We start from the raw sequence: 19,669 nt of genomic DNA on the forward strand, positions 1-19,669 counted from the left end.
TTCAACCTGTCATTGAACGTGAACTTTACAACAAAATATGTGCATTCAGGTGTTTTAATGGAAGCAAAAGAGATGATTCAAGCTGTGACCTTTGTGCTGACTGCAGAATCTTTGGCAACAGATTCATTACCATTCCCTTAACCCCAAGACTGCTGAACATAGGTGAATGAAATCAGTGTGGTGTGAAGCGCAAGACCCGCTTTTTGTGTTCTCTGGAAGCTATACAATGTATATAATTGATTCTAATGTACAAAAGTAATGCAGTCCCAGGTAGGAGGAGTCCAAAGAAACAATGGTGACTGATGTCATGACCTGTAACGTCAAATCTTTTTTCAGTCAGGCAACAGCCCATGCTTGACGAGCGTACTCATCAGCAGCAGTCAAAGGGTTAAACATAAAGACAGAACATGCTGATGACTTCATCATCATTAAATTAATTTCATAATTTACAATCGTTAAACTGTCTAAAATAAACACGATGCAGAAACGTTGAAAAAAATGATAAAACAGCAACTTTTTTTTTATGTCATGTATTTCAGCAGTTTCAATCCAGCACTTTTTATTTACATCATTTTATATACATCAAAGACCAGAAGGCATGGTTATGTACATTGTGTAGTTGCTTCAGTATCACATTGTGACAGACCACAGTATCACTTTTGTTGATATGTTCATAGAATACCATCACAGCTGCACCATTTGCATGTTCGTGCACACCCATATATGTACACATGCATACACATACACACATTTCACACACATTATTCACACAACCATACACATCCGTGTCCATAACAATAATGCTAATGCTCACTGCCATGAAAGATGTCTACAAATCCACACAGACAAGCCACTGGACAATGATAGCCAGAGACTTTGCACAACAAATGACAAAGTGTACAAAGAATGATAAGCGAACTGGTCGGAATATGAAGCAAGTCATCAGGAATTTCATAACATAGAAAATGTGCTCAAATATTAAGCATGCACCGAATTGCTGACATTTGTGCCTCTTTCAAGAATCAAATTGCAAAGGAATGTCATTTCATGACAATGTTGCATAGACTATTTAAAATGGACTCGATGCGAAGGGATCTTAACGCTCTCATCCAGCAACACAAACACAAAAGTTGACCTCCCTTCCCATTCTTAGTTCTGACAACACAAGTTATGGATCACTGTTAAATTTGGCAGCAATGATTTCACACTCAACTTCCAGATTTGGCCCCACTAGCCACCCACCTACTTGGGCTTGGGTTTACACTTACCCTCTTTAATACTGTAAGTTAAAACTGAGAACTTATGACCCAAACTCTTGAGTTACAGCTGAGAACACACTTTAATTTTTCACACAAACTACTTAAAAATCATTTACATGAAAGTAACTCTGCGTACTATAAATTCTGACAGTCATCAGTAATGAAAAAAAAAGATGAATATTTCAATCAAATGTATTTTTGGCACAGCATAACAGTATGCCATTGCTAGATTAGTTGCATGCCCATAACACAGCAAAATAACAGCACGTTTTCTGGAAAACTACCATTAACTTACCAAAATGTTTGAACACTTGTATCTCTCACCCATCTAACCTCTCAAACCACAACACCACCTTTCAAAACAACACAACAAAAACTGAAATGCACACAAGTTAACAGAGTTTTATCTCAGATCTTGCCCTTTTTTCTGTCATAGTCTGAACACACTGCCCCCACATTGGGATGGCCACATTTTCCATGTCACAGACTGCGCCTGCTGTCTTGAGTCCACAGTCAAACACTGACGACAGTCTGCTTACAATGACTTTTTGTTTTTTTCCAATGGCCAGCACCCAAATCCAGTATTTTTGCACAGTGTCATGCTCCATCTGCTCTCAGCACAGAGCATCACTTTCAGGTAGCAAGTTCATAATATTTCAGAGTCTTTGGGTCATAGTAACAGTTGAGGTTGGGATCGAACATCAAATCAAGCTCTTCATCTTCTGAAGCACTGGGGCCAGCTGAAAAAACAAGGAGAGAAAAAAAAAATTAGAAAGGAAACAACAAATCAAAATCTGGGGGCCAACTAAAATACATACACACAGCTGCAAAGCAATGAACATTATCCAGGAAAAACCTGCAACAAAACTTGAGGGTGCACACAAATACTAGAATTTCAAACTGATATCTCTGTTCAACCCAGGTTTGCAACACCAACTGTGACACACGTCTGGGTTCACTACTTTTTCATACAGACTGTGCACACATTTTTAACTATCCATCAGTAATGACACCTTGTAAATAAAATGCCAAATGAGAAATACAGAAAGGATAAAAACAACTCTCCAGAAAACACACACACACACACACACACAGAGTTTCCACATACGTCGCCAAACAAAATTTCATTCTTTTTTCAGGGCAGACTGAAACTTCTCCAAATCAATCAAAGCCAAAACAAATTTAAAAAAAAAATCATCTCCTACACCGCTGATTAAAAACATTGGCGGTTATCCTGGTACCGTTCAATTTTCATCGCTTGTTTGTTCTTTTTCTTCTTTTTAAATGCAATAACCTCATTGTCGAATGGTCCTGGTCAATGGTTTATGAAAATTCCAAGACTTCCAGACGCTGAACAGCAAAATATTTTTTCCAAGACTTTTCCAGCCATGGAAATGGTTCTCTCATCTTTTCCAGGCATGGAAATCTCTCATCTTTCCAAGAATTTCCCAACCATGAAAATGGCTCTCTCATTTTCGAAGACTATTCCAGCCATGGAAATGATTCTCTCATTTTTCCAAGACTTTTCCAGCCATGGAAATGGTTTTCTCATTTTTCCAAGACTTCCAGCCATGGAAATCTCTCATCTTTCCAAGACTTTCCCAACCATGGAAATGGTTCTCTCATTTTCTAAGACTTTCCCAGACATGGAAATGGTTCATTTTTTCCAAGACTATTCCAGCCCTGGAAATGGTTCTTTCAAAGACTTTTCCAGCCATGGAAATGGTTCTTTCAAAGACTTTTCCAGCCATGGAAATGGTTCTCTCATTTCCCCTAAGACTTTTACAGACTTCTATGACTCGTAGTGAACCCTGCAAACAGACACACACACAAAAGGAAGGGGTGGTGAACTGACTTGTGTGGGCGTCGGCCCCTGCCTCATTGAGGTCCTCAAACTGGCCCTCCAGGGTGCCCTGCAGGTCCCGGTCTGCAGGCAGGATGATGGGAGGACTGAACACGTCTCTGCAACGTCCAGCAACCATACAACATGAGCTGTGTATTAAACCATGTGTTTGACGGGCGCAATAGTCAAGTTGTCAAAGTGTTGGACTTTCAACCTAAGGGTCCTGGGTTCCAGTCTCAGTAATAGCAACTGGTGGGTAAAGGGTGGAGATTTTTCCTATCTCCCAGGTCAACATATGTGCATACCTGCTTGTGCCTGAACCCCCTTTGTGTGTATATGCAAGCAGATGATCAAATACGCACATTAAAGATCCTGTAATCATTGTCAGCATTCGGTGGGTTATGGAAACAAGAATATACCCAGCATGCACACCCCCGAAAACGGAGTGTGGCTACGTACATGGTGGGATAAAAAAACTCATATACGGTAAAGCCCACTTGTATACATACAAGTAAACGTGGGAGTTGCAGCCCACAAAGAAGAAGAAGAAACCATGTGTTTTGTATAGCAACATGAGCAGGTTTCTAGACAGTTTGCTGTGTAAGTAGTAACCATTATCAATATTACATGCCAACTGTTTAGGAATAGCCTTTGTTACAGAATAGGCATGGGAGTCCTCAGAATATAGTTTGAAATCTGACTGAAGAACTGGAAAGTGACAAACTTTTGATTTCTATGCATAACTGTGTGGAGATAATGCAGCCATTTCACACTGAGAAAGAAAATCAGAATCTCATCCCTGTAGGAACACATAAAAATCGATGACCATTCTGAATGTTGCAGCCGTGTATTGTATGTTATGTTGGGGGGGGGGGGGGAACCCACAAGAAGCCAATGGAGACACCTTTTTTCACAGGTGGACAAACCTTTCAAGGGATGGGAATCTGTAATTTGAACAACAAGAACATAACTGGCTATGAAAGAACCAAAGTTAAAAGAACGCACACTCAACTGAAAAGACAGCTAGCTGTCACGAGCGAACGTGTGAGTGATGAAGAAGATGGAGAGAAAACCTCCACTGTCAGATCTTCAGGAGTACAATATGAACAGTGTTTATGAGGACAGAAAAGGGAAAACTTTGTGCACTGTCTACAAATGCTTCATTCTACATCAGTCACTGTAGCCGTGATGATTGTTATCATTACGCTGAATCAAAAGAGAATGATAGTGAAGTCCTGAACATTCTTGAAAATTTTGGTTTGTTCCTGATTTTCATATCATCTGATCAAAATGGCAAAATATTGGGGTAGGCATGTATGCCTCAACAGGCAGTAAAGGGCAGACTCTGTCCTACCCTATTTCCAACACCACTCCACGCATTACTGGGGTATCACATTCTCCCATTTTCACTTCAATCAAATCTCTGCACTTAACTCTTTCAAGTCTAGTCTTGAAACCTGTTTCCAAACTAGACCACCTGCCCTCAGATTCCTCGGTTTGCTCCACAGTTTCTCTTGCCTTCTATTTACATGCATTTATACTTATAGGTTTTGTTTTTCATCCCTCTGAATCAGACTTGTGCATGCAAGTGAACGACTGATGTGAAAATGCTTTGGTTTGTCTCTGCACAAGATTCAGCACTATATAAATACACATATCATCATTACAATTTTTTACTGTTATTGCACATGACACTGAGGGGAAGGCTGGGCAAGGGAATGAGAGGACAAGAGAGTGCAATATGTGGAGGCATTTGGAATAAATAATGTATAATACATAACACTGCTGTGGCAGTATATGTAATATAGCAGCAATACCAGATTCACATCACTCACCTGGGGTTGGAAGAAGTGAGTGTGTCGCTACTGAGACGTGACTTCATTTCGTCTTGATAGTTGTGTGCCATCTGGTTAGGAGCCTGTTTGAAAAACAACAACAAAAATCCATAACTAACTAAATAAAAGACATTATTAATACATCATCTGTGTAATACTACTCTTTTTCTTTAACTGCCTTTGGCAACTTCCTGCTGGTCTGAGCCGCAGCAGGGTTTTTCTTTCTATACTGCATTCTTTCTTCACGGAGAGCAAGTTAGGAAAAAACAAAAAAGAGAGGATGCTCTCAGCAAAGATGTCTGAATATGCTTTCTAAATTGAAAAGACATAAAAACATGATTTTTCTTTTCTTTTTCTTTCTCTAATTTATTCCATACACTTGTATATGAATCAAAGCTCTCAAATCATCCCAGCACACACACACACACACACACACACAGCACTTACCGGTGCTTTCCAAGTACTGAAGCTGGTATCATCATCGCTGGTAGTGTAAGGAGATTCGCTGCAAACCGGCTGACTCGTTCGAACTGTCAAGCTCGATCGCAGCGACTGACGGCCAAAGGAGGCAAGGGGACCCGTGGGCAGCGGGGATACATCCTCCAACTCTTCCTCTTCCTGTCGCTTCATGCTGGCAAACATCTGGGCTTCAAACGACTCCGTCACATCTGCCATCTGGTACTTGGTGTGATCATAGGATTTCTGTGCAGAAAAAAAGACCAACTGTGTCGTCTCTTTTGTTTCAAACTTTAACTTGACATAAAGAGTCCGTTACATCTGTTGGTGTGATCGTAGGATTTCTGTGCAGAAAAAAAACGACCTACTGTGTTGTCTCTTTTTTGTTTCAAACTTCAACTTCACATAACAACAGTCATACCTGGTTTGTTTTCTGAGTCACTTCATTCTGATGAAGGAATATATTTTAAGGTATCTTTCATATCTGTTCATTCTTTAAAGGTATTTTTCTTTTTCATTCTTTGTATTTGTATTTCTTTTTTTATCACAACAGATTTCTCTGTGTGAAATTTGGGCTGCTCTCCCCAGGGAGAGCGTGCTGCTACACTACAGCGCCTTCCTTTTTTCTTTTTTTTTTTTCTTTTTTTCCTGTGTGCAGTTTTATTTGTTCTTCCTATCAAAGTGGATTTTTCTACAGAATTTTGCCAGGAACAACCCTTTTGCTGCCATGGGTTCTTTTACATGCGTTAAGTGCCTGCCTGCCTTTGAAGCATCTTTGGTTTAAACATTTTTAATTTCATGAAACAAGACAAAAAAAACAGCTTTCAATAATGAAAAAGGAAAACTTGAGCAACAACAGGCCTGAGCTTATATCGTGTTCTTTCACACGTCTTTCATGTGAGGTATCTTTCATGTTCATTCTTTAGGGAATTTTGTCATCTTCTTTTGTCAAATACACATAAAAAAACAAACAAACTACATTTCATCTGTTACATCACTGCTTTACACCAGGACATACATCGCTGATTTTGCTGTGGTGCACACTGTCCTCCAGATGGGGTTTGATTTCACGCAGCGATTTCCGACTTCGCCGAAGAGGGGTCTGACGAGGGGTGGGCAGTGCACTGTGGGGACTGTCTCCTCCGTATAAGGCAGGGTTGAAGGCAGGTCGTTTGAAGTCTGGACTGACCGAGGTCTTCGGGACGCTCGCTGCTCTCCCTCTCAGGCTGGCTCTGTCTGTCACACCACTTCCTCCTCTGGCGACACCACAGTTTTAAACTGAACTGAGGGCTTCAAACACACACCTGCATCATACTCTTCATAAGTAAGGGCTTGAAACATACACACCTGCATCATACTCTTCATAATTATAACATTAAAGAGGACAAACATCAATGATCCCCTAACAAAAAAACAAAAAAACAAAAACAAAAAAAAAGAAGAGAGAGTGAGATAGAAGAGTAACCAATACTAATTACATGTGCAGAAAAATATTTCAGGATTACTTGATTTTACAAGAGCAGTACAAAGACAAACAAAGATGCACATTTGTATATATTTGCATGTATTCACGTGTGAGCATGGCCATCAGTGAAGGGCTGTTATCTCACAGAGATAAAATGGACTTCACAGTTCAGGTTGTCAGTCTCTGTTCTCCAACGTCTTCTTGAGATGGTATCAAAAACTACACAAAGTGAATGAATTCATGCCGTGTTGACCTCATTTCACCAAGTTTCAACAGTCAAGGGGTTAATATATATTAAAAATAAACATAGTAGATGACTTAAAACACAAGGGCAGTTTATGGAGTAGATGACATACACCGCCAGTCAGTTTCGAGTGCAAATTAACCTTTTGTAGGAACCACAGAAAAGATGGTGTCTAAGAATAGCTGGGGATTCCCCTGTGATGTGTAGAAAAAAAAAAAGGCCAACCCTACCACTGAAAATTAAGAGCATTAGGTTAATGCACAAAAGGCCCATCATCTGGTTGCATTTCAGTGACATGGGTGCTTTACCTAGCTGGTGCCGAAAGCGACCATGGCGGTGAAAGTGTTTTAAAGCACAAGGGCAGTTTATGGGTTATTAAAGTTGAAATAGAGTACATACCTTCAAAGACAGTGGCAGTTTATGGATTAATAAAGTTTAAAATAAAGTACACACCTTTATCTATTTCTATATCAAAAGTATGGGCACTTGGGGGTTAGTTGGCCTTAGGGAACCATCCCTGCACCAACTGTCCTAAAACCCTATTGGCTGAGAGAGTGGGGATAGAACTTGAGGAAAAAAAACCTCTCCGCTACAATCAAATCCTAACCAAAATAGTCAGGACAGCAGTTACCTCCTCTGCTGTTCTGATGGTCATAGCTGAACATGACTGACTATCATATATGAATAAAACAGACCCAAATCGTCATCAACTGTTTCCAGACCTCACCTTGTCTTGGGGCTGCCTGTCGCCGAGGTGTCACTGTGTGGCCTTGACCCTGGGCCTGGGCGTGGTTTGTTGTGATTGTCGTCTTCATCACTGCTGGTCATGCCAGAGTGAAAGTCGTCTTCTGGCCGGGCCCCCCGCGATGACAAAATCTCCGAAGTAGAGCGACGGACATTCGAACGGGCTGCTTTCACATGACTACGCTTGTTCTGCAATGACAGTTCTCAGGTTGAAATATTCCAGGAAACAGAACGCCTTTGAATTCAGAAGTAAAATCCTTAACAACACTAGCACTACATAACAGAAACTTTTTTTTTTTCATTTTATATTCCAAAGAAAGATACAGGTAAAGGAAAAACAATCATAATTCCAACCTTCATAAGACTGTTCCTTAAGCACCGATCCAGAACAGTAATCAAATGTAGAAATGAATTGTCTCAAAAACAAAATTAGCATACCAACATCATCAATAATGAAAATGAATAAGACCCGCAATGCAATTTTTGTTTTTCTTTTAAAAGCGCAATACATCTAACGAATAGCAAAGTTCTTGTTTCCACTGCATGCTTTTACACTGAAAAGAAAAACTCACACGTTCCATCTACATCTTCATGTGTGCATTAAGTGTCCTAAATTTCATCTACCTTCATCATGCACAAAAGAAATTGCAGCATGAATTCTACTGTTATCTCCTGTCTACATGCTGATCCTAATTTCTCCTTTACCAAGTTTTGAGCAGTTTTCAGTTCACCTAGATAAAAATATGACAGGCACCAGAAGGAGAAACATGGATCAATAAACTAGAAAATTTAATGTGTGCTCTGGACATCAAAGTTGACAATCACACAAAAAAAAGAGCTGTACTTTTACATTAAGGTGGTGAGGAGGATGAAAATCGAACATGGGGCAAGACAAGTGAGTGAGGAAACCAGTTTTAAACCCAGGGAAACAGGGAAGTGAAGCAGCAAAAACATCCATACTGACCGCTTCCTGGTCGCTGGTACCGGGGGACACATTTCTGCGGGGGGCCTGCATGGGGCGGGACACGAACAGGTGCAATTTGTTGGCAGTGTCGCTCGACCCTTCACTGAAAAACCAAACAAAACTTTGCAGACAGTGATAAAAAGGATTTTTCCCCCCCCCTAAAATTACATTTACCTAACATACTTACCGTGACCCATTGGTGAAGACTCCGGCAGGGGTCTGGATTCCTGTCCTGTCCAAACTACTAGTCTACTATGCGGAGAAATCGAAAGAAGGCGCGGCAAACAGCCTCCCTTGATAGTTACCATCCTTGTGTTCACAGAAGCAGCGTCCTTGTATTCAGCAGAGTAAAAATCATTCAAAAAAAAAAGAGAAAAGATGGTGTGTTTGTTTCATGATATAGCTTATATATCAAAGATTGACGTAAGATGATTACAGCTGGGCAGACAGCAAAGTGAGAGCTGTATGGCTGACGGTTTCTCCACTGCACTGGGAATTCATCTACAGCTTAGTCTTTTGCGAAGGACTATGACTCTCTAAATCCAGTGGACATATTTCATTTCTGTTCAGGTAAGTGTATTAATGTCTCCATTAACCATATCTCATCTATGTTTAAATATCTGTCTGCCTGTGTTGTAGAATCATTCCCGTGAATTTTATGTCCTGCAGGAAAAATCTATTCTCTCTCTCTCTCTCTTTTTTTTTTTTAGCACTTATAATCAATACATTTGTGAACCTAACTTCAGCAGTCTATCTTGACTGTACATGCTGTCTGAAAATGCACATATGTCATCATGCCAACACTGTGATTCACTGCACTTAAAGGATGATATCACAGATCTGGATTCCCTTTCCTTTCTTTTCACATATTTTCACATGTGGGTTTTCAGATGGGAAAATGTAGCAACCAATCCCATCATTGGAAATGTTCAAAACTACCTTCAATTTATGTCAAGTCACATGAACTTTTATTGCACTGCATTGCATTGCATTGCGTTGTACTGTACTGTATTGTATTGTACTGTATTGTATTGTATCATATTACTTTCTGTCACAACAATCCCTTAAAATGTCTGAGACACACAGTATACAGGAATTTGCCTTCAGGCTCAACATAAGACAGCACAAAAAGTTAAAAGCTATTTAAAGAAATAATCCAGTAAGTAAGTAAATTACAGTCATTTCATCGTCACCAGGTGAGAGTGTGTAGCCACAGTGCAGATCCACCCTTTCTTTCTTTTTCTTTTTTTTTTTTGTTTGTTTTTGTTTAGTTTTGTTTCCTCTGTCTGTAACTGTTTCACTCTCATGTTGGTATTACAGATCTGGTTACTCTTTTCATTTCTTTTCATGTACTTTTTCACATAATTTCAAACATACAACAACACAAAAAGCTGTCAATCCCTAACAAAACCTGCAACACTACCTTCACCACTGGTGTGCCCCACATACAGGCGACATGTAAAATCAAAATGGGACAGCAGCCTTGCTTCACAAAAACCTTGGTGAAAAAGTAGCAAGTGGAAAAAAAAAAAAAAAAGAGTATTTGTTGGGACAGTAGAAGTCTGGTTTCAAAAAAAGGTTAGTTATAGTGCAAAAAAAAAAAAAAACGCACCCCAAAACAACCACAAAAAACACATCGGGATGTGCGTGTGCACGCACGTGTGTGTGTCTACATTTTGTGTGGCGTGGGTGTGGGTTTGTGGGATGGTGTTGGAACAGGATGATCTGTGCATGCGGGTGTATTTGTGTGTTTTTAGTATGCATGCATCATTGCATTTTTTAAATATTTTATTGTAAACGCCCAGGGCTTTCATATTGTTAGTTTCAGTTTCAGTAGCTCAAGGAGGTGCCACTGCGTTCGGACAAATCCATATACGCTACACCACATCTGCCAAGCAGATGCCTGACCAGCAGCGTAACCCAACGCGCTTAGTCAGGCCTTGAAAAAAGGTCGCCAACAGCACCCGGTGTTCCCAGGCGGTCACCCATCCAAGTACTAACCGGGCCCGACACTGCTTAACTTCGGTGATCAGACGAGAACCGGTGTTTTCAACATGGTATGGCCGTTGGCAAGAAACTGACCTCCCCGGCGGTTTGTATTGTTAGATTGGGCGTACCAAATGTCCTTTTATCATTATTATTATTATTATACATTTACATATACTTCCCCCCCGACCCCCTCCCAATAAAAATGTCACCAGCCACTCACTCGTCGCTTTCTTCATATTCCCCAGGCTGGGAGCTCTCTGTGCCACTGTCCGAGCTCTGCGCCTCCTCCTCTTCCTCCATCCGCCCCCTCATGACCGGTTCGTCCGCTCGAAGAAGTGCGATCACATCGCTCACAGAATCCTGCACCTTGTCTCCTTCTGGACCTGTAGTTGTTGAACAGCAGTGGCACGTTTTGCTATCAATGTCAAGAGTGCTGTCTGGCATTATGCCCAACATTTTAACTCTAAAGAGGTGAAGGGTAGGGAAAGCTGTACCACAAGCCTACACAAGTATAAACATGGGTACATAGATGAAGGCATTTATGCTCAGAAGAGCACATATGCAAAGATATACATTTTAATGTAAATCCTTTTATCAAGTTGAAAATCTTCCTTTCACTGATGTTCCTTCTCATTCACTTCCACTAACATGCAAGCAAACACCCCCCGCCCCCCATCCTCCCCCCAAACCCTCCTTCAAATACATCCTCTTCCTCATCCTATTCTCTCTCTCTTTTCTCTCAAAGGCTAATCACATAAAAACATTTTGACACTGAAGAAAAATACACAGACCCTAAGAACACACACATACACACATTCTCTCTCTCTCTCTCTCTCTCTCTCTCCGCTACTCATTATTATCCTTAAATTTATTCAGTTAGGCAGTTATGAGGAGCTTTTTCTTTTTTTGATAATTTTCACACACACACACACACACAGAGTTCCTGACACAGTCATGGAAGCACTGACCCAGAGCACGGCTGCCAGCTGCAGGGTTCAGGTGGCCAAGTCGGGGCCCAAAGGACTGACGGGTCAGGGAGTCCCCGGACCCCTGACGAGCCTCCCCGGGCCTGAGGGCCAGGTTGGAGTGACTGCTCCTGGTTGCCGAGGACGTGCCAGAGCTGGGCTTGGAGGCAAAGTCGCTGTCTGTCTCCTCTGAAAGTCAACACACAAACCCCACACTTGCTAGATTTTTTCCCCCCTCCGACTGAACCTTGAGTAGTATGCACGCCAGTCATTCAGATGATGATAAACCAAGGATTACTTGATCTTCTGTGTGCATATACACAGGAAGGGGGGGGGGGGGTTCAGGCACTTGTGGGTCTGCATACATGCTGACCTTGATGACATGGAAAAATCTCCACCAGGTGTGACAGGGAACAAACTCAGGATACTCTAGCGAGAATCCAGCACTCAATCCGTTTGACCACCACACCCATTACATTCCCACTTTCACTCCCTACATGTCCAAACCATTTTTTTTTTCATGTGCACAAGCACCTGTTCTCCCACCAATATTCCTGCTCTCAAGTACCAATACACACACATAAACAAACATACCCTGTACATATCCACAGAAATCTTTTCCTCTTGTGTGCACATGTACACACACACATACACACTCACACACATATACACACACACACTCCCAAACACACACAAAATCTACTGCCGTATTCATCACAGCAAACAGCAATGCAGCACAAATAACAGTTCTAACTCCAGCTCAGGAAGAAAAACATGACAGGCAAATATTTCCTGTCACACTAATTTTCTGCTGAATAAGTTGTGCCTGTCCTGATTCGTAACATCATGCAAAAACTGCGACTGTGTGCACATCGAGTCATTTCCATACACACAGTCAAACGTTCTTTTTAACAAATAATTTGTGTCTGTCCTGTCTTTGTGTGCATAAAGTCATTTCCATAAACTCTTGCAGTTGGAAATTCACACATTACTGAGTATTAAGATGTATGTGTCATATATGTTTGTGTGTCTCTCAGAACAGCATTGGATAGTAAAAGATTCATCCATCAATTCATCCACTCACAGCAGCAAGACAAACCCAAACTGACCAGTGATGGAACCAGCACTGGACACCCTGTCCTTGCTGGTGTTGGTGGCGTCTGTCCCGTTGCTGGGATGGCCGTGCTGGCTGTGGTTGGACATGGCACTGTTGGTCACCGTCTTCACACGGTGGTAGCGCCGAACACGGTCCTTGGATGGCTCGCGTGGCGGGTGGGGGGTCACGATGTGAGACTGGCCAGTACCTGCAACATGGAGAGTACTTTTATCTTCTTCTTCTTCTTCATTCGTGGGCTACAACTTCCACATTCACTCGTATGAACATGAGTGGGCTTTTACGCGTATGACTGTTTTTACCCCGCCATGTAGGCAGCCATACTCCATTTTCAGGGGTACGCATGCTGGGTATGTTCTTGTTTCCACAACCCACCAAACACTAACATGGATCACAGGATGTGTGTATTTGATCTTCTGCTTGTGCATACACACCAAGGGGCTTCAGGCACAAGCAGGGCAGAATGGCAAAATAGCTTTTTTTTCAACTAGTAACAACAAAATCATTCTTTAAACAACAGCATTCTAATAAAAAAAAAAAAAAAAAACATACCAGAAAACATTATGTTTTGTTCATCTGGCAAGCTACCTGTCAGACACTACCCAAAACTAGAATTCTGTAATATCATGATAATACACACTTTATTTCTCCGACACTACAGGCTTAAGTAAAACATTTTGACGCTTACATTACCACATATTTTTTCAAGTACAATTCATGTACTCAGTCTGCAGTCCCCCACCCCAACCCCCCCACCAGAAAAAAAATCCAGTGAAAAGAAAAATGGGTTAAAAAAAAAAGAAAAAAAAAAGGTCATTCATATCAGGGCCCGCTCTCCCCCCCCTGTCCACTCCCAGCTGATTACCATTGACAGTGACACCCTCATGATCCTCGTTGGTGACAGGCTCTGACGCCTGACGGGAGTAGCCGCTCCCTGCTATCACGTGATTGGACCCCCCAGGTTTTGCGGGTCGCTGGGCGGCGTCCTTGACCCCTGACCTTGCTGTCATCACGCTGTCCTGGCTTCCCATGCTGTCCCTCAGGTCACGCATCGACCCGCTGCCGTAACTCCCTGTTTTTCAACAAAATCTATTTGATGGAACACCAATACAGCTACACAACAGATAATTACAGTACAAAAAGCTCAGCCTAAAAGCATGCTCTAAAAAGGACAGTTGCCATAAAACTGGCTGCTGTTCTAAAAAGTACATGACTGGAAAGGAATACAGAAGACACATAGAAGTGAAACAAGTGGGGGGGGTTCAAAAAGACATAACGCAATGCAAATTTTCCAAACACCAAACCAACCGTAATGCAAACCCTAACATACTGCTGTTTGTATCTTCCTTCAACTCACCATCCGCACGGGACAAGGTAGATCTCACACTTCGACTGGTAGTAGAGCCCTGCACAACAGAATGATAGTAGTTTCTCACACAGCTGCCATCAAAAGCAAGCAATAGTTGTACAGTTAACGACAAGCTGGTAAAACAACCACCAGTAGCATACAAACCCAAACAGACCAAATACATGTTTTCTGTGTGCTATGTATATGGTACTGTGGTCAAAATTACCTGGCATATGGGTTCATCAACAGCTTGAATCAGGACAAAAGTTTTCTTTTTAAATGTGTGAACAGCTTGAATCACCAGATGGAAGGTGTCTTTTTCAATGTGCGAGAATGTCTTTCTTTTTGGGTTTTTTTTTCCCACTTCTGTGATACAAGATGGATCCATAAAATTGTAAAGTATTGACTCCATAAGATGTTAAAACTTACAAAGCACAGTTCTATAACTGTAGGATGTCTTGAAAAAATTGCCCATACATGAGACGTGATCATGAACAACCAAAGGAGTTATCCAAAGAAGGGATTACACCATCAAATGTAGCAAAGGATTATCTTTAATTATTTTCGAAATCAGTGGAAGTGGAAAGGGCATTTGGTATACAGGTAGAGTTTAAAAGACGGACGGTTTTGTCCACATCTTTTCACCACAGGGGCATTTGACACCATTTCGATGTTTATAGCATTCATTTGACACCATGTAGATGTTTATAACATTTATTTGACAAGACTTACATGTTTACAACATTTATTTTCAGACTAAGAGTAAAACTGTGACTGCTTGTGATTCATCACGCAGAGTGCTACAGGACAACATACACTGACTGGCAATGACCCTCTGTTCACAATGAATGATGTCTGTTGGTTTTATATGATGCTTTCCCTTCGAATCTGTAACCTTCTTCTACAGAAATATGAGTATTTACTTCAATGCATTCATTAACCATACAAGCACCTGTTTTGGCCACACTGCACATTTATTAGCATGGATACTATAGCGGGATGGAATACAACAAAAGATAGTAGAAGTACCCTTCTGAATCAGAAAGTGAGCTAAACCAAGTATTTCAACTAAGGTTTCTCATTAGTGACAAGGAATCAATGCAGAAAAGAATTTTAAAAGATTAAAAAAAAAAAAGAAAGTGAAAACCTACATCATGAAAGGCTGTAAGAATGGCAACTAAATGAGCAGCGAATGATCTTCACCAAGGTGGAAAGATTTTTCTGTCCTTAACACTGATATAAAAATTTTAAAAAAAACGAAAAACAAACAACATCTGGTAGCTGATTATCAAGCAGATAGAGTGTGTGGGAATGGTGTGGGAGTGTGGGGTGTGTGTGCACACATACAAGTGTTTGTTAGTGTGTTTGTGCATGTATCTGTATGCATGCATACACACAGAGTCTAAGGCAAAACACAACACAGAGGCAAAGGTCCCAGTCTACCTGTCTGGAAGATCTGCGGCTTGTTTCTGGAATGTTGACTTTTGAACCAAAAGCAATGTGGAAGTTTCCTTTGTTTGCACTGCTGTTCAAATCTGCAATACGAGGAAATGCTTAGTGAAATGAAGGTAAAAGGCATGTGACAACTGTTTAAATCAAATGTACTGCTTCAACTCAATGTACTACTACACTCATTCAGTGGCGTATAATCACACACATGCATGCACTGACACATATTCCCACTCTGACATACTATAGTGTACAAGATTTATAGTTTTTACAGGATGAAACATGGCTTCTGATTAGTTAAAATGCTCGGGACCTTTTACCATAATTCTAGGGTTTCTTTAGAAGGTCACTAGGTTCAAGGTCCCGTTGCTTTCTGCGGGCATCAGGGTGGTGAATTCCTATTCACTGTGTCTAGGGCTCTGCATCGGAAGGAGAGGTTCAATCCCCTCCTGCCATTTTAACATTCACCAACCAAAGTCACGTACCCATTCGCACTTACGAGGAGTGAAGTACATTGGAGTAATGTTCTATTTCCCACAGACAGAACACTATTAAAAAAATACCCCCCCCCCAAAAAAAAAACCAAAAAAAAACTAGCCTCAAACCCTATCACATATGAACATTGGATCAGAAAGTCAAAACCTGACCAACTCTGCTAATGGCACCTCCTGGATGGTCACTTAGGCTGTAAATTCTAATCAAACCTGCATGTCTACACACAGACCGAGGCAGATATATAACTTTGGTCATTACTGTCTGTGTTTCTGGAGGTGGGGGGGGGGGGGGGGGGCAAGGAGAGAGACAAAGGGAAACAACTCTTCTTAACTGCAGTTGACGCTAATTCCAGACTGAGTATTTGATACATGTTCACTTTTTTTTCTTAGTATTTGTTCTCAAAATATTTAGAATGCACCAGTACCTGCTCAATGAACATGTACTGCTGTGATCATATATACATTTTTTTAACGCTGGGAATTAGTATATGATTTTCTTTTCACAAAGCATGTAAACATCAGTGGGGGATTTCCGGCAAAGTAATGTTTGCACACAACACCATTACACTCACCCAAATCGAGCATGGACCCTGGTCTGATCTGGTCAGCAAGATCAGGACCTCTGCCGTTCTTTATCCGTTCAGCACACTTTATCTTCTTCATTGATAACACCTTCATCAACACAACCATAAATAAATAAGTAAATAAATAACATAAACATCAAAAGAAAACACACAAATCCATTTGTGATGATAATGGACTTGATTCCACAAACACAGTGAACAACAAGATCAACTAAGCAAACATGATAATTGACGACACAGTATACTTTAATAAAAAAAATTAAAATAAAAAAAAAGGAAAGGGATGACGCCCACTTCACCAATAGACGGGACACACCCACAAATAAAATTGTATCAAAGTATCGGAATCAATGCTCTGATTTTTTTCTTCTTTCCCCTTCTTTCATTTTCCTTCATCTCTTCTCTTGTCCAACCCTTCCACCCTCTCAAATTCCATCAAACACACACAGACACAGACACACACACACACACACAGATTTGCACTGCATACTGTGAATCACTTCAATCTCTTACATGAAAAAATGGAAGCAAAGAATTGAAATGTGCCCACCTGTGTGAGCTGGACAATATCAGGTGCCAGCTGCACCTGTTTAGGAATCAGCTCCACTTCTCCCGCACTGCTGCACTCACTTCCATACAGTTCTGGAACCAGCCCAGTGACTTCCCATAAACATGTATCCATCAACTTGTTTCCATCTTCCTCCAAATCAGAATTATCAGCATCAGCTGCTGAAAACTTCAGTAACTTCAGTGTGCAAGTGCCAGCTAGATCTCTTGGCATTTAATAGCACATCTACAGTTTTCTCTACCTACTGGTACATTAATGCTAAACTTAAAAACAGTCCTTACAAACTGCTCCTCTGTCAAACAATATGACTGACACTGTGACAAATTATCAACTACTAACAGGTTAAAATAGGAGAAGAAATATATGAACAAAGCCTGCCCACATGTCCTAAGTCTCCAACAATAAACAGGGACTAAGTGACAAGTTAAGCACAACCTACAGCAGAGACATACCCAGTTTAATGAACTTTTTTGTCCTGGACTTTCTTGGGTCGACCACCGTTTTATTTCGTATATAAATTCATCATGACAATTCAGAATAGATGGGAAAAAAAGTGAACATAAACAATAACAGATGCAAGTGATTATGCTGATATATATATAGTTCATTACACAATCAAACACATGAATCATTTTATGGTTTTTAGTGACAATATATAAAGTCACAGACACAAACACTGACACAGAAACATAAGCGTGCACACACACACACATATACCACATCACATTACTATTACAAAGACCTATCTGATCGCTATATCTTCATACTTTTACACATCACATCACTATTACAAAGACATCTCTGATCGCTGTATCTTCATACTATACAGTTTAATGAACTAATAGTTTGGTGTCTGAACTGGTTCCTGCTATCAAGTATGGAAAATGAATCAAACGAATCAGGGACTGATAGCTATACTATACAGACAAGCAGGGGTAATCTGTAAGTAAAAGAAAAACAACTATTTTTTTATCTCAAAAAGTGGAAGGTACCATCATCATCAGTGGTGTCTGGCGGCGGACTCTTCATGGTGAACATGCGCCGGACCTTACAGTTGGCTGACACACTGATGTGCTCGATGGAGCGGAAACTCTGTCCCGACCACGTGTCCCCCACCAGGGACACCATGTCCAGGCACAGGTTCACCCACTGACAACAGCACCGGGCCTCACATGTAATACCATAATACCATACCATATCATACAACACAACGCAATACAATACAATGCAATGCAATACAACACAATGCAAGGTGATACAATAAAAAACAAAATAAAACAATGCACTGCAATACAATACAATACAGAACAATGCAATACAAAACAATAGAATGCAATGCAAGACAACGCAATGCAACAGTACCACACAATGCCGCACCATATAACAATACAGTACAATGATGCAATGACAATGACAAACAATGCAATACAATACAAAACAATGCAGTGCAAAAAAAACTGCAATACAACATCAATCAATTTATTCCCCACTGGAGAAATTTCTGTGTATTCCCAAAACACACATCAAGAATCACATATAAACATAATAAGAAAAGATAGGCATAAACACATACACACCATCTTTTAAAATGATATCTACAGCAAAAACAGGCATGAAATTGTCAAGGCAGCAGAGACGAGACTTATCGTCACCAGTGCAGCGCCATCTCCAGCCAATGAATAAGGGATACCATCAGTTTCTATCAATCCCACACTGTAACTTTCTATAAGTTATGTTTCCTTTTCCCCCTCTTTTTATTAAAAACTGAGCAATAAAACATGAATAAGTCAGGCGACAAAAACAACATGAGAATCTTCATGAGCGAGCACAAACCAAAATATCTTATGCGACATGTCTGAAAATGTTCTCTGTTGGAAATTAAAAGCTACTGCAATGCAGTACTGCAATGGTCTTTTTTTTTTTAGACCATGGTACTTTCTACTGTAGGTGCCATGGCACAATCAGGCATTGGGCTTCTCATTCTGTGTTCACCAATGATTGAGGTTCAAGTCCTATTTTCAGCATGGTGTTGCACACTTGGAAAAGGCACTTTGCTCCAGTTCTCCCCACACTTTATCAAGGTTTGAATGGGTTTCCGACTTCAACTGACAAACAAAAGAGTGAAGGAGAGGAATGAGCCCCTACGTTCCTGTGCTACGCCCTAGACACAGTGGGCATGGATTTCATTGCCCAGATGGCTGTAAAAAGGTGTGTGACCTTTAACCTTTTAACTGTCTACTGTCCACTGGAGGTAGATAGGACTTTCACTGACCACCACCCAATGCACAATGCAGAGAGGGATGCGGGGTGACCTCAATCTCCTTCTGAGCAGTGGACAGAAGTGTGTG

At 40.9% G+C, this 19,669-nt stretch overlaps 1 protein-coding gene and 1 non-coding gene across 2 annotated transcripts in view; both read right to left on the minus strand.

Annotated features, from left to right (window-relative positions):
• Window positions 1–526: 526 nt before the first annotated feature.
• The window catches only part of LOC143285151 (protein CFAP20DC-like), a 29,581-nt gene continuing 10,438 nt past the window's right edge, over window positions 527–19,669 (minus strand). Inside the window, exons 7-22 of the mRNA XM_076592379.1 lie at window positions 18,314–18,470; window positions 17,304–17,395; window positions 16,742–16,841; window positions 15,670–15,761; window positions 14,236–14,284; window positions 13,744–13,950; window positions 12,874–13,068; window positions 11,768–11,953; window positions 11,020–11,182; window positions 8,811–8,913; window positions 7,830–8,035; window positions 6,412–6,649; window positions 5,385–5,639; window positions 4,938–5,020; window positions 3,115–3,221; window positions 527–1,999 (exon numbers count right to left, since the gene is read on the minus strand). Of these exons, the coding sequence (XP_076448494.1) occupies window positions 1,893–1,999; window positions 3,115–3,221; window positions 4,938–5,020; window positions 5,385–5,639; window positions 6,412–6,649; window positions 7,830–8,035; window positions 8,811–8,913; window positions 11,020–11,182; window positions 11,768–11,953; window positions 12,874–13,068; window positions 13,744–13,950; window positions 14,236–14,284; window positions 15,670–15,761; window positions 16,742–16,841; window positions 17,304–17,395; window positions 18,314–18,470 (2,340 nt within the window). The 3' untranslated portion in view covers window positions 527–1,892. The remainder of the gene's footprint in view (window positions 2,000–3,114; window positions 3,222–4,937; window positions 5,021–5,384; window positions 5,640–6,411; window positions 6,650–7,829; window positions 8,036–8,810; window positions 8,914–11,019; window positions 11,183–11,767; window positions 11,954–12,873; window positions 13,069–13,743; window positions 13,951–14,235; window positions 14,285–15,669; window positions 15,762–16,741; window positions 16,842–17,303; window positions 17,396–18,313; window positions 18,471–19,669) is intronic.
• Window positions 10,763–10,881, minus strand: LOC143285322 (5S ribosomal RNA). Its single transcript, XR_013055683.1, has one exon. It is a non-coding gene; the product is annotated as a 5S ribosomal RNA (ribosomal RNA).

The sequence above is a fragment of the Babylonia areolata genome, chromosome 8 (assembly GCF_041734735.1).
Source record: "Babylonia areolata isolate BAREFJ2019XMU chromosome 8, ASM4173473v1, whole genome shotgun sequence".
Lineage (NCBI taxonomy): Eukaryota > Metazoa > Mollusca > Gastropoda > Neogastropoda > Buccinidae > Babylonia > Babylonia areolata.